The sequence below is a fragment of the Triticum dicoccoides genome, chromosome 7B (genome assembly GCF_002162155.2).
Source record: "Triticum dicoccoides isolate Atlit2015 ecotype Zavitan chromosome 7B, WEW_v2.0, whole genome shotgun sequence".
In the NCBI taxonomy this organism is placed as follows: domain Eukaryota; kingdom Viridiplantae; phylum Streptophyta; class Magnoliopsida; order Poales; family Poaceae; genus Triticum; species Triticum dicoccoides.
Window position 1 is genome coordinate 587,943,970 of NC_041393.1, and position 26,222 is coordinate 587,970,191.

Sequence of the window (26,222 nt, forward strand, 5' to 3'; positions counted from 1 at the left end):
GCCACAATGCTCACTGTTCATCCAAATCCCCCCTGCAATGCTCACTGTTCATCCAGAGGCAGCATCAATCGGCTTCAGTTAGCAGCAGTAGCGAAGGAATCGCTCGATCACTCGGGTTCGGTAACGCATAACCTGCAATGCAATCGCTCGGGTTCAGTTAGGCGACGCGTCGCTCGGGTTCAGTTAGAGCCCAATGCCTCGCACACACGCGCGTACGTGTACGAGAGAAACACGCATCGCTCGGCCCCTGACCACCCACCGTAACCGGGAACTCCCCGAAATTTTCCTCGCCCTCGCTTCTACCACGGTTTTTTCCGTCATGGATGGCCCAAAGAATGTCATGCAGCTGCGTCTCCGGCCCGCCCAGGACGAAAAGCCCATTTTCTGACATGATTTTTTGTCATAGAAGTAGGAACCCACCACATCTATGATGATACCTGGTTTTGTCACAATTATCGTCATAGAAGTGTCATAAGTATGACAGAAAAAAAATTCGTTCGGCCCAAAATGTTACGGATGTGTCTTTTTTTTGTAGTGTATTTGATGCACCTGGGTTGTTCTGTCTCATCTCTACGGTGAAGATCTTAAGCAGATGGGCTTCAAGTAGGACTTTGACTGGTCTAAGCCGCCGTCGAAGAAATTCAAGAAAGTCAAATTTCCTTCTTTGGTGGCCAGCTCATTTTCTTCATCGCGCGAGACTGATGAAAATGAAGATTTGGACGACACTGCGCCAGGCCCTACTTCAACAACCAACCCCAACAACGCTGGCCCTCCTCCATCGACTTCGTGATGATATTCTTCAGGGGCGTTAGTCCTCACTTTTTGTCCCTTTTGGTCATTTGATGACAAAGGGGGAGAAATTTGAGTTAGTCTTCAAGCGGGTCTATCTATGTGGGCAATTTTTTGCTGTTAAGTTGCAACTCTCGCTCTTCTCAAGTGTTTGATTGGATCGAGTTGTAAACTTAAGTGCAATGGTGACCTGGTACTTTTGCTCTATTTTTCTGCATGCTAATTCCTCATATATGATATGCACGCATGCTGAATTACATCAGTCACCATATTTCATCATGCATTACAAATTCTTCATTCGATATGTTAAATGCTTGTATGAATTACAAGATATAGGGGGAGACCTCCATGATATTACTCTACAATGTGCATCTGCTATCAAAAGCAAATTCCTCACATATACACATCTTCAGGGGGGGTTCTTCTATATCTTGCAATCAAATTCCTCAATTTTGAGAATTTTCAATTAATATGTTTATCCCCATTGAAAATTTAACCTATTTGTCATCAATCACCAAAAAGGGGGAGATTGTAAGTGCATCAAGTGCCCCTTAGTGATTTTGGTGTATTGAAGACTTATAGGTTAAGGGACTAATATGTTTGTGAGTGTACACAGGCTCTATAAGTCGATGAGGAGTTTGATATTTATGATGAATGTCGACCCCTAAAAATGTATGTCTTCAGCTGAAGACTTTCGCTCTCTTGAAGATTTTGAAAGTGAAGAAATTGGTGTGACCTTGAAGACTTGGATATTCATGCGAGGATTATGAAGCATGAAGACTTTTGTTTTCATAGTTATATTTTCTCTTTCTTGAGTCATAGGAAACACCGCACTGTTAAAGGGGTCGAGGTAATACTAAGGAAACTGATTTCCAAGTGATGCTCATCTCAAAATCCTACACCTACCCAATCCTTTCGAGTGCCATTGGAAATCTCATATTAGCTCAGTCAATTTCTTCAGTGACAGTGACGAAGATCTTCTGGTCTCTGAGGAATTTGTTCTAACTGAGGAGTTACGAATTCGCCAGTGCGGATTGCCTACACAGTGAACATGATAGCCCTGAGGAATTCGAACCTAAAATTCGGCCGTTGTTGTGCTACATGCTAGTTGTCCAAAATATCCTACCACCTAACGGTCATATCATTGAAGGGCATTTATGTCTTATCATGTCGGGATGCTCCCTAGGCTATAAATAGCCGCCCCCTACAACCACTAGCTGGTTGGCTGCTCCACGAGAAACTGACACTTGTCATTGAGAGCATCCCATCCTCCGAGGACTTTGAGCGAAAATCATCAAGTGAGGAAGACCCAAAAACCCAAACCCAAACACCTACAAACCCAAAGTGATTGAGCATCACTGAAGAGATTGTTCCTGTGTGGAACCGACGTTTGATACCTTTGAGAACTGTGTATCCTCCAGATGGTTAGGCGTCATGGTCTGAGCATCCAAGAGGAATTGTGGATCGCCGAGTGACCAAGTCTGTGAAGGTTTGGAAGTCACCTGTGAAGACTTACCACTAGTGTTGGGTGAGGTCTATGTGACTTTAGCTCAAGGAGAATACGGTGAGGACTATGTGTCCGGGACTGTGTGTCCTCGAGTTTAAATACTTAGCCACTCCAACCAGACGTACAACTGTCACATCAGTTGGAACTGGTCTACCAAATCATTGTCTTCACCAAGCTAACTGGTTCTATTTCCTCAACCTGTTCGTTTCCTCATTCATGTGTTAATGATCCTGATCATTACTGTTTGAAGACTTTGACTGGAGAATTTCTATATTTCCTCAATCCAATTTCTTCAGTCACATAGTCTTCAGCCTGCTTATCCTGTTTTCACGCTTTCTGTACTATGTGCTTGTTTTCATTTCATCATGATGACTATGCTACTGCTCTGTTATGCTTATGCCTGAGTACTTATTCCGCTGCTAGTGTGTCGTTACTTAGGAATTTCTTCACCTAGAAATTCCTCAGTGACGGATTTGTAAAAATCACCTATTCACCCCCCTCTAGTCGATATAACGCACTTTCAGACCTGAAACTTCACGAAGATAATTTTTGGAATAAATAAAAAATATTGGCGAAAGAATCAACTAAAGGGGGACCACACCCTGGACACAAGGACGGAGGGTGCGCCCCCTGTCTTATGGCCCCCTGGACCTCCAACGACCTCAACTCCAACTTCATATATTCACGTTCGGGGAGAAAAAATCAGAGAGAAGGATTCATCATGTTTTACGATACGGAGCCGCCGACAAGCCCTATTCTTCCTCGGGAGGGCAGATCTGGAGTCCATTCGGGGCTCTGGAGAGGGGAATCCGTCGCCATCGTCATCGTCAACCATCCTCCATCACCAGTTCCATGATGCTCACTGTCGTGCGTGAGTAATCCCATCGTAGGCTTGCTGGACGGTGATGGGCTGGATGAGATTTACCATGTAATCGAGTTAGTTTTGTTAGGTTTGATCCCTAGTATCAATTATGTTCTAAGATTGATGTTGCTATGACTTTGCCATGCTTAATTCTTGTCACTAGGGCCCGAGTGCCATGAATTCAGATCTGAACCCTTTATGTTTTCATGAATATATTTGTATTCTTGATCCTATCTTGCAAGTTATAGTCACCTTTTACGTGTTATGATCCGGCAACCCCGGAGTGACAATAGTCGGGACACTTCCCGGTGATGACCGTAGTTTGAGGAGTTCATGCATTCACTAAGTGCTAATGCTTTGGTCTGGTACTCTATTAAAAGGAGGCCTTAATATCCCTTAGTTTCCATTAGGACCCCGCTGCCACGGGAGGGTAAGACAAAATATGTCATGCAAGTTCTTTTCCATAAGCACGTATGACTATATTCGGTATACATGCCTACATTTTATTGATGAATTGGAGCTAGTTCTGTGTCACCCTATGTTATAACTGTTGCATGATGAATGTCATCCGACATAATTATCCATCATTGATCCATTGCCTACGAGCTCGTTTCATATTGATCTTTGCTAAGTTACTTTTCCGCTGCCACTGTTACGATTGCTACAAAACTGCTACTGTTACTTTTGCCACTTTTATCGTTACTTCCATACTACTTTGCTACTAAATACTTTGCTGCAGATATTAAGTCTTTCAGTGTGGTTGAATTGACAACTCGGCTGCTAATACTTGAGAATATTCTTTGGCTTCCCTTGTGTCGTATCAATAAATTTGGGTTGAATACTCTACCCTCGAAAACTGTTGCAATCCTCTATACTTGTGGGTTATTAGTCCTCAACTTGAAGACCAGTTCATGGGGCTGCTAACGATATCTTGGACTAGGGGGTACTCACCACGTCGTCTCCCGACTAGGTGGATCGGGCCGAGGACCCCCATGGCGGTTCACTATTGGGCCACTTCGGGCAGCCCATGACATATACGAGGAAGATTCCACAAGACTTGGTGATCAAGACAAGGACTCCTCTTCGCTGAAGTATTCGACTAGGACTCTTATTATCCTAGACCTACGGTACATTACATAAGCCGGAGGGTTTAGAGCGTAGAGACATGCATACATCCATACACCCATTCATACATTCATCATACCCTAGGGTTTAAACCACAACTCACAATCTCGAGGTAGATCAACTCTGTACCTTGATACATCCATAATATAAGCAAGAGCAGGATGCAGGGTTTTACCTCCTTAGAGAGGGCCTGAACCTGGGTAAACTTTGTGTGTTCTCTCTTGTTACCCATCGATCCGATCTAACAGCTCGGGACTCGGTTTTCACACCGACACCCGGGAACACCCCTTTTTGATTAAGTTGAAAAATGCCAAGATAGTATAGTTGTTCCAGGATGGGAAAGGCAAGAGTTACCTGATTTTGTTCTTTACTTTCACCTCGAAAGCCTTTAGGTGGCCAACCTATTGTTTCTGGTGCCCAAGTTCTGCGCCTAGGCTGGCGTATGATGTGTGCTTCTCGGAATGGATCCGGTCAGCGTCATGGGGTGGAACTCTTAAAAAGATAGTTCTTCATTGAGCCACAGGGTTATGTGGGTGGCGTGCGAGTTCTTTGTTCTGAGCTGCCGAGTGAACCTCGTTCAAACTAGCAACCTGAACTACCCGGATAGGACCTTCCTGCATGCATCGGTATAAAAACTGCAATTTAATGGATACACAACTGCTATTACACACCATGCTATCATTTGGAGAAAAACCATTAGTGAAGCTATGGATACCGGCCCATTATTCTTCCTATTTCTTACAACCTCGATCAACACTCTCTTTACAATTCCTTGTTTTATTTTCTTATTGCAATCAATATTCCATACACCCATGCATTTAATCCTTGTAACTAGAAAGCTAATGAGACTAACAATCTCACTAATTTCGTTGGGGACAAAGGAAGTTTTGTATCTATGTGTGTATGTACTGATAATTGGTTGGTCTACAACTCCCACTGGTCTGATAAACCTTAAGGTCATCCGCTTGAGGAAAACTGTTGCTAGCTGCCAACCATTGCACTTGGGGGGGGGGGCATCTTCCTAATTCAGAGGAAGCAACCGAGCTCCATACCCTCCATAAATACCACCATTATGGCATTGTCCAAACCCTGAGATTTGTTTAGTCACTATTGCAACTTCATATAACGGATATATCCAACGGCCATAGGCGAACCACTCGTCGAAACCTCAAGTTAATCAATCATCCATCCATATTCGGAATACTCATACTGATATCCATAAATCTCACTACCTCCGATTCAAAATAAGCGTCACAGTTTTGAACTATGGTTAATTCAAAACTGTGACCCTTATTTTGGATCAAAAGTAGTACGGAGTACTTGTTATCGGTTGCATCGAAGGATTAAACCTCTGTAGCTAGGTGTATCATGTCCCGCTTGGTCAATAAAAACTTCAAAGTTAGTTTAACGATTGATAGGTGCAGTGCCGTCGTAGGTTCTAGTCGAATTGTCAAAGTCGACTCGAATGAAATATTAATGTGAAAACTTTCTAACACACTAGTCTCTCCTAAATAGGCATGTTCCTCCCTTGATGGATGGCTAAACCGCCATAACGCCTCTAAGACATGAATATATCACCATGCATTTTTTTACTACAGACATGAAATGCAAACTTGGGATGTAATTTTGGATGAAGAAAAATCACACCTTTTTCATCAGCAAACCTTTTTTTAGCATGGAGCACATGAATGCGAGAAAATGGTAGGTGATGCATGTTTCTAGTCAAGCGGGCGGGAGCGTCCGACGGGTAGGGGCAGGCGTCGTGGGTCGCGGGGAAGCTGTTTTGAGCGAGCACGAGCAAGACAACACAAAAATTGAGGGGGTCCAATTGCGATAAATTCTTTTTTTGTGCCTTGCGTAATTGTAGGGATTTGGGACGCAGGGATTACGACCAGTCAATCTAAATTACTAAGTGTTTATGAGAGAACGGATTAGATTAATGTTAGATGCTAGATTGAATTTAGTGGACCTAATCATGTAGTTGTATACTGATCCTCCTCTTCCTCCTAAAAAAAGCAGCTAGGGTTTCTGCCTCTCGCCGGCTCCGACGCAGATCGGCCCCGTCTCCGGTGGCCCTAGGGCCATGGAGGCACGGTGGATCCTGCCAAGGGCCGGCGGGAGGGCTTCGTTTTTAGTCGTTTCTTTCAATTTTGTTAGGGTTTGTGTTCTGCTCAGGAAGACGAAACGGCGGCGGCTTTCTGAAGATGAAATAAAGGTCTCCCCGCCTAGCCCCCGTTTCAGTGGTGCGTCTAGCATCGTTGGTGGGCGTGTGAAGGTGTGTCTCCGGCGGATATATCTTCGGTGGATTTGCTCGGATCTCGTTGCTATTCGTCTACGTTCGTGTGTCTTCGGATTGGATCCTTCCGATCTATGTTATTCTTCATCTGCGGCGATTGCTGTTCTGGTGCGCTGGTCCTATAAGGCCTTAGCACGACGACTTCCCACTGTCTACTACAACAAGTTGTGCCCGACTCTGACGATGGAGGGGCGATGACGGCGGCGCGCCTTCGGCTCGCTTCAGTGCTTGTAGTCGTCGCTAGGTGGTCTACGAATCTAGATGTAATTTTTATTATTTTTGGTATTCGTTGTACTGCCATGATTGAAGATGAATAGATCGGAAGATTTCCCAAAAAAAAAAAGTTGTATACTGATCCGTGTATATTTTATGAGGTGCGTTTTACAGATGATTATGTATGCTAAGTACGTATGAGTAAAGATAGAGAAGTTTCCCCGCAAAAAAAAAAGATAGAGAAGTTTGATTTGAAAAAGAGAGGATGTTCGAAAAATGGGAATATATCCTGACCCTGGAATGGGACTCGACCTTGTGAGAGACGGGACGGCTGAGATCCGCCCGAAAACCGCTCGCGCTCCCTGCACCTCTCAGCCCGTGTCCATTTCCACCCTCCAAACCAAAATCGGATCGCGATCCTAGGGTTACCACACCCTCCTCCCCACACCCATCCCCGTCGTCCGATCCGGTCCGATCCGGTCCCTCGCCATGGCACAGCACGACGGCAAGCCATACCAGCCGCGCCGGGGCCCCGAGCGCCCCCCGCAGCCGGCGGAGGACCCGCCCGCGCCCGCCGCTGCGCCCGCAGCAGCGGACGCCGTGATTGACCACCTCGCGGCCGTGGCTGCCGAGGCGGAGGCCTTGAACGCGTCCATAGCGGCCGTCGCGGCCGAGGCGGAGGCGATGAACGCGTACGAGCACGCGCAGGAGCAGGAGCAGGAGATGGAGGAGGAAGAGGAGGAGGAGGAAGAGGAGGAAGAGGAGGAGATGGAGGAGGACGACGACGAGGGCGAGGGGGATGGGCAGCATGAGCATGGGCAGCACGGCGGCAACGGGGAGTCCGTCCCGATGGACGCGGAGGCCGCGGCACAGGCGGCTGCTGCAGCTGCGGCCTGCGCACCGTTGGACCCGCACGGGGCGATGGTCTCTGCGATTGTGCCGCCCGCCACGGGTAACCAGCTCACCCTTTCATTTCAGGGCGAGGTCTACGTGTTCGACTCTGTTTCCCCTGATAAGGTCCGTCTCTTGCCGTTTGCTAGTAGTAGTAGTGTAATTTTGTCTCCCCTGCCTCTTTCGTAAATTCACTAGTCTTTGATTGCTGTCGCAGGTGCAAGCTGTGCTTTTGCTGCTAGGGGGAAGGGAACTGAACCCAGGCATAGGTGCCGGAGCATCATCAACTCCATACAGTAAGGTTGAGACAAGTGATGACAGTTAATATTTTATATGCTGGATGATTCACATGCGTCAGAGGTTGAATTTACTATGCTTCAGAGGTTGAATTTTCCACACCGGGTGGCATCATTGATGAGGTTTAGGGAGAAGCGGAAAGAGCGAAACTTTGATAAGAAGATCCGGTATACAGTTCGCAAGGAAGTTGCTCTAAGGTTGGTATAATCGTTGCCTGGGAATTCCAATCTTTATGTCTGAAATGTTGTCTGGGAAATTGCAGTCACATTATGTCTTGAAAGGTTATTAATGGCATACATTTAAATATGTTACATCCCTTACACATACTCCCTAGAGGGCAGGCCTGGCGCAGTGGTGAAGTCCTCCCCACTTGTGCCAAGAGGTCCTGGGTTCGAACCAGCCTCTCTGCATTGCACTTTGCAGGGTTAAGACTAGGTTCCTATAATCCCTCCCCAGACCCCACCTTGTGTGGGAGCTTCTATGCACTGGGTCTGTCCTTCCCTTACACATACTCCCTCCGTTCCAAAATAGATGACTCAATTTTGTAGTAAGTTAGTACAAAGTTGAGTCATCTATTTTGGAACGGAGGGAGTATTATTTTGCTGTTGTTTTCTTCGGAACATATGCTCATCCACTGCATTTTTATTGACAAACTCTGTTCAGTATGCAGATTAATTAATTGCCTCTAGTTGTTCCATTCGCCTTGTTAGTTTGTACCGTGTCAAATATCATTGGTACGCCATGATTCTTGTCAGTTGTAATAGTAGTGTGGCACTTCTTGATTTATATGGTTTCAGGTTCACAGCGTAGATCATAGTATCATACTATCTTGTGATTCTACATTCTTACCAGAGCTAAATGATTTGTAGTGTATCACTATCATGTATCGCTGTATCGCAGTTCCACCGTATCATTGTTACACTACATTCCCAAAGGTAGAATCGCTAGGATTGGTGCACATGAACTATTTGTGGTACCACTATCTATGGGAACAAAACCGCAAGGTCTGTCCATGCTTTGCAATGGTGGGTTAAGCAAGGCCACATAAAACATTATAAGCACGTCTAGTTCTAGTTGAGGTGGGCACTAGACCTCTCGTCTATTGTTCCTGCATAGTCACCTCACAAACCCTGTGAAGGCCTTGGGCTTCAGCTTCTTAGTAGAAGCCCACTTAGGTACATTCATGCGCGCAAGATCCAAAAAAGAGTCAGGTTTACATTCCTAATTTTGCCTCTGCATAGAGTCTATATCGCCTAAGTGCACGCGTAGGCATGCTTAAGGCTAGGAGCTCTGCTGTCGCCTAGCGCCTAGCACGCTTAATCGTACACCTATCAGCGCTTTTTTAGTTGGGCTGCATTCATTAGGCGCCATGTTCTCCATCTCTTGAATGAGGAGAGTAAATGATTTTCCAGAAATGAATTTGTAGTGAAATTAATGCGAACGCTGCATTCAGTAAAAAAACATAGACGCTGCATCTATTAAAACAATTTTGTTGTGTTGTGTTGGTCGGGTTAGAAATTTGTACTTCATCAGTTTGGGATTTATCTCGTGCATGGTATTAGTACAATGCAATTCTAGCATATACTACAGTATTTTCCTATAATTTGTGTTAGATGAGCATTTTATTTATTATATATACCAAATTGTAGTTTTATAAAAAGTATCGTGATTCTATGATATGATACTTCTGAAAAAAAACTACCTAATATTCTGATACTAACATTCTTTGATTTAGATAAGATTATATTTTGCTTGTTGTCTAGGTTACTTCTGCACTGATTATGCACAGACACTATTGATGCATTTCCATATTTTCCATGTATTTATAGGATGCAGCGTAATAGAGGCCAATTTACATCTTCAAAACCAAAACCTGATGACGGAACATCTGAACTGGCAACTGCAGATGGCTCCCCAAATTGGGGATCAGTGGAAGGTCGACCTCCGTCTGCTGCTGCGTAAGTTGATGAAATGTATTTTGCTGAGTCAGTGGAATGTATTTGTCTATTTGAGTTATCCAGCAATATTTCTAGATGCTTTGAAAGATGCCTTCTGTGCGATAATTGCTGTTTTTGAAATTAAATGCTCTAGTATGTCACTGTAGGTGCCACAAAGAAACACAATTTATGGTACATAATTCATAGAGCTGACTGGTACACATAATAGTATATACCAGTACCTTTTCTTTGCCTAGCTCATCTTCCCTGGGATATTCAGATTTGCTTACTTTGTTAGTTGTGCAAGCAAGTTTGACATGGACTGAAGGTATTATCTGACACCTCGCATACATGGACAGATGCTTCTTTCCATATGGGGTATCTGTTAGATCTTACCTTTTGATTTCGTAAACACATGGGATTTTATTTGTGAATTTTACCGATGGCTGACTTCTTTCAAATTCTTTCAGATGCCATCACTGTGGTACTAATGCACATAATACACCTATGATGCGTCGTGGACCTGAAGGGCCAAGAACATTATGCAATGCTTGCGGCCTCATGTGGGCAAATAAGGTACTTGTAAATACTTGCTAGTGCTGTTGCATATCAATTTAATTGAGGATAGAAGCATATAGTGTACTACCTCCATCTCACAATATCTGTTTGCACAGATACCTAGGGACACAAATTGGAGTATTAGTTTACGTAATCGTACTATTCTTTTCTCACTAGAAAGATTCTATCAAAGTAGGTATCCATGCGGGAAATATATTGTTGAATAGACGGAATAACTTTTAGATCATGCTGTATAATGGAATTATCAACAGTCGGGTCCGGAATGATGATATACGAGATAGAGTTGAGGTAGCACCACTTGAAGAGAATCTTGTCCAACATCGTCTGAGATGGTTTGGGCGTATTCAGCGCAGGCCTCCAGAAGCTCCAGTGCATAGCGGACGGCTAAAGCGTGCTGATAATGTCAGGAGAGGTCGGGGTAGACCGAACCTGACATGGGAGGAGTTCGTAAAGAGAGATCTGAAGGACTGGAGTGTCACCGAAGAACTTGCCATGGACAGGGGTGCATGGAAGCTTGCTATCCATGTGCCAGAACCATGAGTTGGTTGCGAGATCTTATGGGTTTCAGCTTTCAGCTCTAGCCTACCCCAACTTGTTTGGGACTAAAGGCTTTGTTGTTGTTGGGTCCTTTGTGTTGAAACAACTCATTTTACCATCAATTAATTAATACTCCCTCCGTCCGAAAATACTTGTCATCAAAATGGACAAAAAGGGATGTATCTAGAACTAAAATACATCTAGATACGTCCCCTTTTATTCATTTTGATGACAAGTATTTCCGGACGGAGGGAGTGCTTAGGTTATTTTACTACTTGGTTAACTTATCCTATATACCTAAATAGTTCATCCCCACTATCTCTATATCTTGACATGCACACATGCCACCTCATCAAATGCCCACCACTTCATGCATGAGAAAAAGTTTTCCATTATTAGTTGATCTCATGCACACCTTCCACCTCATCACACATGCCACCTCATCAAAGGTCCACTCAACATGCATGTAAAAAAGCTTTCCTTTACGTTATGCCACTTATATTCAAAATATTTTCAGACTACGCAATAACCAAATACAGTATATAATATTTATTTTTAGCTTTAGTTCATATATTACTAATTGAACGATGGAAGCTTCAGACAAAATGCTCACTGAAATATATTGCAATCAATTCCCGCAGCAACGCGCAGGGTATTCTCTAGTTTCTAAAGTTTATTAGAACTCTATACTTTAAGTAACCAGTGCTTATCTTGATCTATTTATGTATCTACACAATCGTTCTATTGGCCGTAAAACACTGTGTCCTTTTCTGTTTGCTGTATGTCATATTGGTGAAGTTCAGGGCACTAGAACGGTTAGTATCTAGTTTGTTCCTTGTTTTCTGTAAAAACGAACAGTTCTAACATTAGTTTAGATTAAATTCTACTAGAACAAAAAATCTAGATGATTGTAATGAATGTAGATGCATCCTGGATGGTGTGCATGTTTGGTTGTATTTAATCTCTGCTGTGGAAAAATGCTCGACAAATAACAGGTGTTACCATTTGAGTGTACTCCCTCCGTCCCAAAATACCTGTCAGAGGAACGGATGTATCTAGACGCAATTTAGTTTTACATACATCCATTTTCATTCATTTGTCCGACAAGTATTTCCGGACGGAGGGAGTATTTCGTAGTGGAGTTAAAGAGTATTTTTTTTTCAGCACTTTATACAACTTGAAGCAAATTAACCTGTCAATAATGCTTTATGGGTTAATCATTATTTTTATTTGAAAAAATATCGGCGGTCCATAAATGATCTGTTACACAGAAGGTTGGGGATGTCTAAATTCTGCATCACTTAGTTTCTCTTTCATGTATTATTGGATTCAAGCACCTTACCTTGTAAATGAAAATTTTATGTACATGTAGTTTTTTTGTGTGTATAATCCCTTTGTGAATTGTAAAAGAGACCCTTGGGAAGGAGTCTCATGGTTTTGTTTGAAGAAGACAACGCGATGCAAGCTTTTCCACCCCGTAAAATACTCAGAGAAAGTAATTCACATCACAGGAATCGAACCTTGGAGGGTGGGGTGACAGAACTTCACACCCAGCACTGGGCTGTAGCCCAGTTCTCCTCTTTATGTGAAGTTGATTAGTTATTAAGTTGATGCCACTATGCCAGACGACTTGCTAACCTTCCATGTTTATTTTCTACAGGGCATGTTGCGGGACCTATCAAAGTCTACTCCTCCATCTCTTCAAATGGTGTCAACAGGTCCAAATGATAGTGTAAGTCTCTTATCTATTATTAGTTGCTTCTGAAAATACTGAGTATGCTAAACTTTCCCTATAAGCTGAAGCGATTATTTGTTCTTTCTTGAAAAATGAGCTGGGTCCATATCTTACAGAATTATCTGAGAAAGGATTGTATTTTGCATGATGTCCATCTTAACAATGGTCCCAATACTAAGCAATGGCTGAAACTTCGGAAAATACCGAGTAAAAATTGGTTAATGTATTTTCAGTCATTTAAATTAGGAATTAACAAGTACGCACATAAAAGGACATAAAACAAATTATGATTCCCGTGTCCTGAAATTGGAATATAAAAAAGAGGATCATCAGTTTATGTTATAATCTTAACTAATCTTGATCTCTTTCAATACATCATTGACTCAAGAAAGTTTGCCCATTTGAAAATTTTGGTGACATGAATGGGTGCCTTGTTTTTATGGAATCCATTGTTTATTGAACATTGGTTTGGTTAACACCGACAAAATGTCTGATTTTGTTCGCATATATTTGCACCAAGAGTCCTAAGCACATAAGGTGACATGCCATTTTCTTCTTCCGATGCCATAGAAATGTTAGATACTCCCATTTCAACTTTTCAAGCAGCAAGTATAGAGGATCTAGAAGTATCTCCACCATCCTGTTACGACTTGGGAACCCGTTTTCCAACCTACACCTAATCCTTACAACGATTTTGATATTATGAATGAGCTGGTGGTTGACGCTTGAATTCACACTATCAACAGAATGGAAACACCCTCTCTCAGCAGAATGGAAGCACCCTCTCTCAGCAGAATGGAAATGCTGCCATAGTGCCCTTTGCCGAGCAACAAAACCCAGCACCAGCGAGCGACGCCAACGGTCATGGCCATGGGTCTTCGACATGATGAGCAGGATTGCTGCATGTTTTTAACGGTGGATGGATGAAGGAGCGTCATCCTCCTCTTTGAGAGTGAACTTCCTGTGTAGGTGAAAAGTGCTTGTATTATAACCTGAGTTAGGCTGTCGGTATTAGTGTCGTCTAGGGTTTGTAGAGCTGCTGTTTTTATCTGATGGAATCGTGCTTACCGCTGTTGTTGTGGCTATATGACAATTCTGTTTCTTCTTGTTTGAGTCCAGTGTGAATGCCCTGTGGCCTGTTGTTATTTACAGATGATATCAAAGTAGTCGTTTTAACCCATGCTGAAGCAACCTAGTGTCTGTTACTGAGTTCTGTGATGTGTGCTGAGTGCAGAATTTATGTAAAAATAATCTTTATCTTTACCTAATAATAATAAAGCAAATTGGGTTTCTTTCGTACGTCATGGCATTTTTTAGAGAAGTCCCTCTATTTCAGAGAATTCAACCCGCAGTCTTGTTTTAAGTTAAGACGAATCGTTATTTTCATATTTTACACAAAAGCCCTTGTCTTTTCTTGAAACCAACCCGCCGTCCGGATTTAAGTCACACCCGAACCGTTATTTTACATTTTTTAAACCCCTCAGATGTTTTAGGTAATTCATCCGCGGATCATATTTAAGTCAAACAAATGCTTTATAAAATCATCCATATATTTTAGACCGTAATTCTGATTTAAACATGTTTCTTTCATCTGTCATGCCATTTTTTAGAGAAGTCCCTCTATTTCAGAGAATTCAACCCGCAGTCTTGTTTAAGTTAAAACAAATCGTTATTTTCATATTTTACACAAAAGCCTTTGTCTTTTCTTAAAACCAACCCATCGTCCGGATTTAAGTCACACCCGAACCGTTATTTTATATTTTTCAAACCCCCCCAGATGTTTTAGGCAATTCATCCGCGGATCATATTTAAGTCAAACAAATGCTTTATAAAATCATCCATATATTTTAGACCGTAACTTCGATTTGAACATGTTATATATGAAATTTGATTAGAAAAATATGTAGAATATGAATATGAGATTATTTTTACCTGTTAAGTATTTTAAATATTATTTTGGAATATATTTGAGTCAAACCAAATGATTTCCTAAATTATCTGTATCTTTTAAACCGTAACTTCGATTTTAACATATTATATATGAAATTTTATTAGAAAAATGTGTGGAATCTAAATATGATGTTAATTTTACCTGTTAAATATTTTTAAAATATTTTTATGGAAGCAAACATATAATTTATAGCACAAGATCCGTTTTTTTTCATACCGGTGGCGATCCTGATTGCAAATAAACACCCCACTATAACCATATACGGAAAAGAAAACATCGATAACTACATGCGCATACCTCTGAAAAATGTCGCAAGGAAAACAACAGATTTCTCATCGCGAGAGTGAGAGAAAGCGAGAGAGAGAGAGAGAGAGAGAGGGAGGGAGAGAGAGAGGGAGAGGGAGGAGAGAGGGAGAGAGAGACGCCTTAGGATTAACTATATTCAACACACATTTTTTGTTGTTTTGTGTGAACACCAAGGTCATCGTCGGCGAGGGTGAGAAGGAGGATAAGCGGCAACACAAATATGATGCCTCGCAAAAATAAAGGAGATGGACTTATTGTGGTCTCGAGTGATGTTGTTGAGTTAAAAGTGTGTGTTATGTTTTCTCTCCCGTTACAACGCACGGGCTCTTTTGCTAGTAATAATAAATACAGAACGACATATCTCCCCTGGTGCTGGACATACAGCCGAGTCGGCAGGAAATAATAATAAAAAAAGATCACCGTCTCCACTGTCCATATCCAAAAAGAAAGGACCCTATTTTTTTATTTTTATTTTTGGCGAGGAAAAGGTGAATTCGTTCATCAAGAAACAGACAAGTCTGCATTACGTAGTGTTGGGACCTTGTTCGGACCTGATCGAAGCCACACTGCAGTGCGCCTCTTAATTTGATCAAAGTTTGCTAAAAAGTGACTAACAACGTTTTGTTCTCTCCTAACATGCTTGACTAAGAATTCACCACGATCCTAAAGAAGAGCAACAATCTCTCGAACCGTCATCATATGCTTCAACTGGTCATCTACTCCTTCAGCTTTACCACGTCGAGGCAATCCATTTGAATCACAATTGGCAACACGTCACTGGGAAGCAAAGGAGATGCCCTCCAAACAAGCAGCTAGCTCTGACTCTAGCGGGGATGCACAAAGCCGTAGCTCACGGGAAGAAGAGAAAGTTGATGGGGCACAACCACCATCTTCCCTTTGACATGATCACCTTGGGGATTCACCTCAATGGCCAGAAGAAAGTTGATGTAGCTAGTTAGGAACCTAGTTGAGGCTTCCACAAGAGGTGGTGGTTTGTCGTGGACAATCTCATTCCCGACGTGCCAGCATCATCATGAGCGTATACATCAGTTCGTCTTCGGACAAGTCAGCGAGCACATGAAGGAGCCACTCCGGCCCAATGTGCACTAGACGCCGGACGTCCGGAATATTCCATTGCTTCGCCATTGACTGGCACAAGGCTACCGCTAGTGGGCATCCACAAGAGCATGAAAAGAAAGGCCCCTCTTATATGAGGAACGTCAGTTGGAAAAGGGTGGCAATTGCAAACGTTTTTCCTGACAATTTACGTTGTGAGAGAATAATGGCATATTCTTCAGAAACACATAGCAATTTATAGAAAAGAAGACAAAAAATTGCTGCAAAAGAGGAAACGATTCTCCTCAATCGACTGATTAATTTCTTGGCTTTCGTCCGCGTCTCGGACATGTGTCCTCCACTCCTCATGATTCCACTCAAAATTTTGTGCAACATCACCAATGTTTGGAAAGTTATTCTCGTAACATCAGTTATGTTGTAAAAAGGTGAAGACAGAATTTTTTTTGCAACAAGGCATCTATTGCAAAAACAAACCTGCAAGAACTGTATTGCAATGGTGGAGCGTCAGATCTGACAGCTCACGAGCCGACCGATCTTTTAAAAAGATCAGCAGGCGGACACGTAGCACACCCAGAAAGAAAAAAGCCCGCTCTTCCCTCTATGTCAAAATATAACATAAGACATTTTCTGACACTAATACAGAGGCAGTATGTCTCATCATATAAACTTGTCAAGAAAAAAAAAACGTTCGCTTGCCACCCCTTGTCAATTGAGCGTTCGTTGGATAATAATAACAATACCAAAAGAAAATAAGATCCGAGCCCGAGTACTGTAAAACCCGTTCGCGATTGCAGCCCGACCCGACCCTGCCCGTTTTATCTCGTGCGCCGCGGCCTAGTACCTATTTCGGCCTCCCCCTCCCTCGGCTCCATCGCCAGCCGCTCCACTCCTCCTCGGCTTTGCAAACCCTAGCTGCTCCGCCGCCAAGCGCCCCTCCCATGGCGGACGTCGTAGACCCCAGCTCCGGGCCGCCCCGCCCGCTGCCTCCGCCGCCCGACAGCCCCAGCCCCGAGGACCGCCCCGTGCCGCTGCCCCCGCCCCCGCCGCCGCCGCCCGGCGGGCCCCCGCCCACCCGCAAGCGGAGCCGCTCGCCCCCGCGGCCCTCCCTGCCGCCGCCGCCGCCCATCGGCTCCTCGCGCCCCGAGCGCATCCGCGACCGCGACCGCCGCGGCTCGCGCAGCCCCCCGCCGCGCCGCCGCCACTCGCCGCCGTCCAGGAGGTCCCCGTCGCCGCCCTTCAAGCGGTCCAGGCGGGACGACGGGTACGACCGCCGAGGAGGTCGCGGCAGCCCCCCACCACGGTACGGATAACGCACCCAGGGGCTGTGGGACTCTGGGCGTCGTCCTCAGCTCGGTCGCTGATCGAGCTTTTCGTACTGGATGCCTGATTAGCTCCCGAGATGGGTCGTAAGGTTTCATGGTGTTGCTTCTGCAGGTACGACCGTGGCGGAGGCAGAGGTGGGTACGACGATGACCGGTACCACGGCAGGCATCGTGCTTCAGGTGAGGATTTGCCCTTCATTGAGAATTCCATCCTATCAATTAGTCTCCAAAAGTAAGTATACGCAACATCAAACCATCGGTGGGAAAAGTTTATGAGTGCTCGGCTGCACCATTAGCTTTCATCCTAGGATGCTCTTAGTTGCAGTTCGAAATTTGACCACCTGATCATATATTTATCTACCACTTTGTTATCATGATTCATCGTTTCTTTTTACCTTTAGAAAAGACTCCTTGTTCATTCAGTGGAAAATCTGATGACAACTCAATTGTGATATCCAGATTGGCCTGATTCTAGATTTGGGGCACCGAATGATGGTCCTGGGAATACCCAAAGGTATATATGTATATAATTACCTACATCTACATGTTTATTTCCTTATTATGGTTAGTCTTTTGGGTTTCTGGACACTCTTATTTTTCCTCCTGGGCACATGTAGGAATTGTCAGTATTGTAAAATAATATGCAAATTAAGTCTTCTGCTATGCTCTTAGCCGCAGTTAACAGATAGAGAATCTTCTCAGAAATTCTCCATATTTGATGTTCGAAAGCAAACTGATCCTTGGCTCTATGCACGTTGGATCCTTGATTCCTAATTACTCTTATTAGCCACCAGCAAGCCTTGTGCTCTTTTTACAGTCAGCACTACCACCACCACCACAAAAGGCCTCCTCCCAGTAATCTAGCAGCTAAACTCTCGAAGGCAGGATTGGTGTATGTTTTGGATGCAGTCAAATGGAGAATCTTATGAGAATATTCTTTATCTGTTAACAGCAGGCAGTTTGGGCATTGACTTATTTGAATTATTTCTCAGTTTTTTATCTCAAGATAATAAACATGAGGCCAACTTTGCTGATTATTTTATTGTTTGCATGTTATAGTCCACTATTTTGATGTGCATGCTCCTATATTGAGCATAAATCTACATTAAAAATCCCATGTAAAAACCTTGAGATATATGTAGTTGTGCACTACTTTAGTTTTCTTGCATATTTGCATAGATATTCATGCTACACGGTTTACACTAATCCTTTTTTTAACATATTCATCTTTGCCATTTTCATCATATCTGCAATAAGTTCATTTATTCGTTGGTACTTGTTCAGAAGAGAGACATGAATGGATGGCCCATTTTGTTTGGAGTAGTCGAGTTAAATCTTATATTTTTCAACCTGGTGTGAACATGCATTTTACCACTACAAAAAGTCATTCTTAAAGGTTGATGGATATAAATTATATACATTATGTCTTGTACAAGGAAGAGCAATTTGGTGCAGTTAGCGTGGTGAATAGTGTGTCATTCAAACTGCATCAATTAGTGATTTAGTTTTTTTATGTGCAGAACAAAAGTCATGTTTTGGCACCATATTTTGCAATTGTACTTGTTTTATTGTTTGCATGATACCATCCATGATTTCTCAAGAACACATGATACCTTATGGAGTACATAGAAATTTGAATATGTGGATGTGGAAATCAGAATTCTTGATAGTTGAGGGCATTAGAAGGTTAGATGGTCCAAGTCTATTATGTATTGGTATAAGTGCTATATGTGTACATGGTCTAACTTTAACTTATCAGTTCAATATTCTGTTGATTCCTTTTGTGCTATTGCATGTTGATGCATCAACAAACCTGTGGGTCATTTTTTGGATTTGATTGTTGGAGTTGAGATCTATAGAAGGAGAAACTAAATTGTGTTGCTGTGTCCCACACTTTGCTCCCTGTAGTTCTTAAATTGCCATCTAATGGAATTACATAAGTTTGTTATACCCAAATAAAACAACTTCAAGACATGAGCTGGAATTTTGTTACACACAAATGAAACGATTGCATCCCTTGGAAATATGAAAATGTCTCACCCCTTTGCCTTTTTCCTTACGTCTGATTCATGATTTGTCCTAAAGTTTTTTTTTGCCTGCTAAAGATTTTTGTACTCCCTCCGTCCCAAAATTCTTGTCTTAGATTTTTGTAGATACGGATGTATCTAATACTAAAATGTGACTTGATACATTCGTATTTAGACAAATTCAAGACAAGAATTTTGGGACAGAGGGAGTATATTGGTAGTTCTATCAGAAAAGATCTTGTTTAATATGTTTATCAGATATGTGAAGTATTTGGCAGGATCATGGGAAGTTGGAACAGGTTACTAACTTACTATTGTATAATACTCACTCCGTTGACAAATATAAGATGTTCCAACTTTTTTTTTTCTGAATTGGATGCATATAGACATGTTTTAGTGTGTTTGTTCACTCATTGCAGTCTGTATGTGGTCCATATGGAAATATCCAAAACATCTTATATTTGTGAACGGAGGGAGTATATGTTTGCAAGTCGGTAACATAATTCTTGTTTGGTTTTCTTTCGTCTTTGAGAACAAATTATATCTCTTCTAGATACTTTGTTGACCAATCTGAATTGAACATTGTACTGAGCAGCAATTTTATGTAAGTAGGAGTATGTAATAAGACACAAATGTGGAGACTTCACATGAATTCTATGCTATGTTGATGCACGCCAATAACACATGTTAGATATTATATTTGCAGCAGAATGCAATTCCTTTTTTTTCCAAACTTTTCTGGCAAGCATGCGTCTGAACACGGAGTTGCTTGATTTGATGTCCGAGCCATTCCCCCCTCAAAATTGAACAAATCTGAGAAGACTCCTACTGTAGTTTAAGCGTACTCGTATTTATGTATCAGATTTTTATTTGGGTCATTCCTCAGTAGCTTTAGGCACCTTTCTTCTCAAGTTTCAGGACCTATCCATTCTAACGTTTCAAATAGAAGATTGGAGCATAGCTTTGTGTGTTTCTGATGGCATATTTCTCTATTCTTATATGATTATGCATCTTACCAGGGAAGGCTTAATGACCTACAAACAGTTCATTCAAGTTCTTGAGGATGATGTATCACCAGCTGAAGCTGAGAGCAGGTAATCATTACTCTCATTAGTGAAAGAATATTTTCAATTATATCTCTGGTGCCATCTTCTTGTTCTTACTTACTATTGTGCTTGTTAACAAGGTACCAAGAGTACAAGACGGAATACATCACTACCCAGAAACGTGCTTATTTTGATCTCCACAAGAATGAGGACTGGTATGCTTGTAATGATGTAATTCCATGTGCTAACTTGCCTCAGCAGGAATACATATAGCCCAATTACTTAACTGTCCAATTCAATTTTTTCACTTGCAGGTTGAAAGACAAGTACCATCCAACCAACTTATTATCTGTTATTGAAAGGTGGAGTTGCATACCATGTTAATACTTCTCTGTTGGTCTTTTTACCCTTGTCATACCCTTGACCTTGGAAAGTGTTTTGGTTGTAACATCTCTTTACATGCAGAGTTTTTTTACGGTTTATTTTAATTCCTTCTGCATCGTCGTTAGTTTAGTCTTGCTAATATTGGTCTATTTCGATTTGCTTACACAGGAGGAATGAACGCTGTAAAGTAGTCGCTAAGGATTTCTTTCTTGATTTGCAAAATGGAACTCTGGACCTGTGAGTAACTTTCCTACAGTTTTTGTTATCATGCTCATTTGGCTTTTGTGTTGATAACTAATATTCTGCTGGACAGTGGCCCTGGAATAATTGCGTCTGCAGCAAATAAATCAGAAAATGGCAATGATGGAAACTCCGAGGATGATGCAGATGGTGACAAAAGAAGAAAACAAAGCAGAGGTTCTTCAAAAGAAACAGATCCTCTTTCTGCTGCTCCTAAGGCTCATCCGGTCAGCTCTGAACCTCGACGAATTCAAACTGACATAGAACGAACCCTAGGTCTTGTCCGTAGGCTGGACACCGAGAAGGGTATTCAGGGAAATGTCTTGTCAAGTGGTGATCATGAGAAGTCGGATGTAGACAAATCACATATGGGATCTATGGGCCCTATAGTTATAGTCCGAGGCTTAACAACTGTCAAGGGCCTTGAAGGTGTTGAGCTCCTTGACACCCTTCTTACATATTTATGGCGTATTCATGGAGTTGATTACTATGGCATGTCCGAGACGAACGAGGCAAAAGGCCTTCGTCATGTGAGAACTGATAATAAGACTCCTAGTACAACTAATATCAATGCTGCTGATTGGGAGAAGAAGCTGGATACTTACTGGCAGGAAAGGTTGACTGGTCAAGATCCCATGGTTATATTAACGGCCAAGGATAAAATTGATGCAGCAGCTGCTGAAGTCCTTGAACCTCATGTCAGGAAAATAAGGGATGAGAAGTATGGATGGAAATATGGCTGTGGAGCCAAGGGCTGTACAAAACTTTTCCATGCTCCTGAGTTTGTTTACAAGCATTTGAGGCTCAAGCATCCAGAGATTGTGTTAGAAGTTACTTCAAACCTCCGGGAGGATATTTATTCCCAAAATTACATGAGGCATGTTCCTGCAATCTTCTATTTCAATCTGTAGGACAGTACCATCAATCTTTTTTTAGGTGGTAATACTTATCAAGTATTTCCTTTGTGAACAGTGACCCTAATGCACCAGGTGGAACACCAGTTATGCAGCAATCTGCAGCAGTAAGAATCACACACTCCATTTGCATTCTTAAATAAAATATAGAATAGCATAACCTGCAAGTGCTGCATACCTTTTGCAAGTTTTATGTATTTGCTCTACTCATGGTTTTAGTTATGGTTGAAGCTTGGTCTTGAATCTGTGGTTTAAATTAGTCTGCCACTAATACCCTACTTTTATTGAAGATATATTTTGTATGTCTCTTGCCTTCCTGTTACTACTTACTAGTTAGAACAACACTGCATCAGCATCAACATCTATTGAAATATGCAATGGACAATCTTGATAAAACGATCCTACTTCTGATTTGCAGGACAAATCAAGGCGGAGATCTGACAATGGTATGGATAGTCGTCTGAGATATGACCGTGGCAATCGCAGAGAATATGACAGGGCAGATAGAGATGGAGGCAGACATGGTAGAGGTGATGGCTCTCCAAGCCGTGATGGAACTGACGATCAGATGTTTGATTCCTTCCGTGGAAGAGGCTCCAATGCTCCTTTTTCGGCTGAATTCCCTGCTCCACCGATATTGATGCCTGTTCCCGGTGCCGGGTACGTGAAAAGCTATGAATCTCAATATACCCTCAATAGGAACTTTGTAGCCTGCTAAATGGTGTGGGTGCTTTTGTTTTCAGTCCATTGGGACCATTTGTTCCTGCACCTCCAGAAATAGCCATGCATATGCTGAGAGAGCAAGGACCTTCCCCATTCGAACCAAATGGCGGACCTCATGGCAACTCAGGAGTGCTTGGATCGATGATGGGTGGGGGCCCAGCACCAATTATAGCCATGCCACCATCTTTCCATCATGATCCTCGTCGTTTGCGAAGGTTAGTAGTTAGTTATGATGATGCTAAATTTAATTGTCTCGTTATATTTATTTGCTCTAGATATGAACTGTTACCAGCAATCGAATACCATGTCGCTATACTTCAATGTAAAGCAACTTATGTTTTAGTATCATTTAGTCTATACACCAGCAATAAAATACAATATCACTATACTTGTGGGGCTTAAAGTTTTATGATAACATTTCTTTTATGTTGTTGTATGGGCAAGTATTGTTTTATGTTATTGTATAGTATGTCTTGGTTTTTGAATTTTACCATGCTACTCCACTATATCTTAATCCTTTGCTGTCCGGTTAACTCATCTCGGGTCCTGGTTGGGTTGCAGCTATAATGATCTCGATGCCCCTGACGAGGAAGTTACTGTTCTTGACTACAGAAGTTTGTAGGCTGTCCTGCCATACAGGCAAATCTTGCCAATGCCCAACACTCGCTAGCATCTCCATTTGCGTTGAGGTTTTTGGACCTTCCATTAGAATGAGGACGTATTTTTATTTCCTGCGAAGAGGCATAGGAGGAAGATATGTTATTTTTTGAGGAAGCCTGTAATGTTGTGAGTTTTAGCTTAAATGGCTGGAACTTGATATTTGCTACTATTATGCAGTCACAGAAAAGGATTTATTTCTATTTGAAACAACATTTTTTTGTCTTTTGAGACTGTATTTAATAATGGGATGTTGTATGAAAATGAAATCGTTTTGGATATTGCGCTCCATGAGCCCTATTTTTTTTATAAAAAAGTTGAACTTTTGAAGAGACAAAAAATTCTGAAAAAATTGCACATGTACATATGGATTTGTTCTACACGTGTGTCGAGTTTCAAGATGTGAGATACTTCACTCACGTGAAAGAAAAAAATAAATTCGTGGAGAACATTGTAAAGCTGTTCACATGCATATTCGCTAGGTTGTGTTGGTACGACTGACGGGGAGAACATTGTAACGCTGATGCTGTTTTTTTTTCTTCTTTTGATGAAGGGAAGCAGCTGTTGCTTGTCTTGTCAAGTAAATAGCATAAAACTACTACAATTCAAGATATGATTCCAAAAAACTATCAAATTTATTTTTTTCGCTGATAACTACCAAGCCCGGGGGTGTTGTTTCAAAAAGCCCAAATCGCAGTGTGCTTAAAGTTTAAACCGTTTTCTAACAGATATGGCCCACATGTGAGGTTCCCTGTGGCATAAAAGTCAACGCGGTTAACTGAACAGTTAAGTTGACCGTTATGACTTGTGGGGCCCACATGTCATTATCAATAAAATTTACAATGAGAAACAATCAATTTTTATCCCTGACTGGTGCCGTCATCCACCTCTCACGTGCGGATGAGCAAGCAGCAGGAGCGCGACCTACCGCTGCCGCCCATCGATCCCGCTTCCTGGTGCCCTCCGCCGTCGCCAGTGAGGTCGCCGCCGATCGCCTCATTCCATCCGCCACCCGCCGCATGTTCCTTCCTTCACCGGCCTCAAAGATCGCCGGCTGAGGCCATTGATGTGCCGTCCGAGCTCAGCCTGGCACCGCACCGTTGCGCCCCGCCGGCAGCAGGACCGCACCACCTCCGCCTACCTCTCCCCCCGCCGGCAGCCGTATTGCGCAACTGGCTCTCCCTCCTGCAAGAGTGAACGCACGCACAAGCCCCGCGTGCTCTCCTGGAATCTTGGCGGAGACCGCTCCCGCCGAGCGCAGGCCTGACGCGCGAGAGGGTGGCCAGGTCGGGGAGAGCTACAACAACCATCGGAATCGAGCCTTCGGCGTTGGCCGGTGACGGCTGCGCCTCGCCGCCTGCAGCGTACGGGCCAGCAAATCTGCCCGTCGTACGGCCATGAACGGTGCCAGCCTGCCTTCCACCTCAACATGCGCCTCCCGACCCGCCATGGTCACACCCGAGGTCACGCGCCGGATCCAGCAAGGAGCAAGCTCTCCTCGCCGGCGAGCCAGCAAGCTCTCGTCCCCGGCGAGCCACCAATCTCTCCTCCCCGGCGAGCTGCACGCACATAAGGTGCTCGACGAAATGGGGCATAGAGAAAATGATTCAAAAGAGAAGTTTGAGGCTGACAGGTGGACCCCACGTGTAAGCTAATGGTCAAACAAACAGTCAAACAAATGGTCTATTTAGGTGCGGGCCCTACCTGTCATAATCTGGATTGATTTTAAATCACACTGCGATTTGGGTTTTTTGAAACAGTCAACCCCGGACATGGTAGTTATCAGCGAAAAGAATAAATTCGGTAGTTTTTTTGGAACCCTAGCCTGAATTGTAGTAGTTTTATGCTATTTACTCTGTCTTGTCATGGCACATCATTCTGAGACCACAGAGAGTCCGGGAACTCGCCCATCTGAAGCCGTACCATCCAATAGCCACACCGAAAATCTTGTAGTAACGCTTTCAACAAGAGAAGGAAGGCACACGCCACTCGTCTTCTACAACAACTGCTGGATCAGAGCAAATTCCCTCAGGGATTCAATGGCTCCCCGAGACAAGCTCAAGCCCCGCCCGAACGACATCATCCTCGCCACGCACCCGAAACGCGGCACCACCTGGCCAAAGCCCCTCATGTTTACCATTGTAAACATATCTCGTTATACCTTGGCTGACCATCCATTACTTGTGGGCCGTCCTCATCAACTTGTGCCTTTCATCGAACTATGTCCAGGAGGCCTCGACGACGTTGAGAAGCTACCCTCACCGTGCACCTGCCGCTCTCCCTACTCCCACCCACAGTGTCCACCCTCGGCTGCCGGATTGTGTGCCTTTGCTGGGAGCCCAAAGATGCCTTCCGTCTCAAGGTGGCACTTCGAGAAGAAGGTGAACCAAGGTACGTCCGTAAGCATGGATGAAGCATTCTCGATCTTCTGCGAGGGGTGTTCGTCTTACGGTCCTTTCTGGGATCGCTATCTTGAGTACTGGAAAGAAAGCTTGGCAAGGCCACGGGAGGTCATGTTCTTAGGTATGAGGAGCTTGTATCCGACACACCCAAGGTTATTAGGAAGCTACATGCTTCCTTGGTGTCCCGTTGACATAAGAGGAGGAAAGAGGCGGGCTCGTGGAGCAAGTTGCGGATTTATGCGGCTTCACATCACTTAGCAACACCCCTGCCAATCGGACAAGTCGTGTTGAGGTTGCAGGAGGCTAGCTCGTTGTTGATCCCTCTTCGTTTTTTAGGAAAGGGAAGGTTGGGGATTGGGTGAACCACATGAGCAGGACATGGACCAGAATGGACCAAATTGTGGC

General features: G+C 43.3%; 2 protein-coding genes across 3 annotated transcripts; both read left to right on the forward strand.

Moving 5' to 3' along the window:
• Window positions 1–7,160: 7,160 nt before the first annotated feature.
• LOC119336766 (GATA transcription factor 20-like) lies at window positions 7,161–13,959 on the forward strand. 2 transcript variants are annotated; one of them, XM_037608846.1, is made up of 7 exons: window positions 7,161–7,809; window positions 7,901–7,984; window positions 8,065–8,177; window positions 9,810–9,938; window positions 10,388–10,493; window positions 12,694–12,765; window positions 13,512–13,959. In XM_037608846.1, exons 1-7 carry the CDS (start codon window positions 7,282–7,284, stop codon window positions 13,653–13,655), a joined length of 1,176 nt encoding a protein of 391 aa, XP_037464743.1. In that variant the 5' UTR covers window positions 7,161–7,281; the 3' UTR covers window positions 13,656–13,959. The 2 variants fall into 2 exon arrangements, with proteins under 2 accessions (XP_037464743.1, XP_037464744.1); XM_037608847.1 differs by having other exon boundaries at window positions 7,164–7,809; window positions 13,515–13,959.
• A 1,899-nt stretch (window positions 13,960–15,858) lies between these two features.
• Window positions 15,859–23,704, forward strand: LOC119339152 (serrate RNA effector molecule-like). The gene is made up of 13 exons (XM_037611301.1): window positions 15,859–15,972; window positions 16,897–17,402; window positions 17,537–17,604; window positions 17,884–17,938; window positions 20,471–20,545; window positions 20,638–20,712; window positions 20,812–20,859; window positions 21,050–21,118; window positions 21,195–21,998; window positions 22,094–22,142; window positions 22,454–22,695; window positions 22,779–22,973; window positions 23,320–23,704. Exons 1-13 carry the CDS (start codon window positions 15,859–15,861, stop codon window positions 23,378–23,380), a joined length of 2,361 nt encoding a protein of 786 aa, XP_037467198.1. The 3' UTR covers window positions 23,381–23,704.
• The last annotated feature ends 2,518 nt before the right edge of the window (window positions 23,705–26,222 follow it).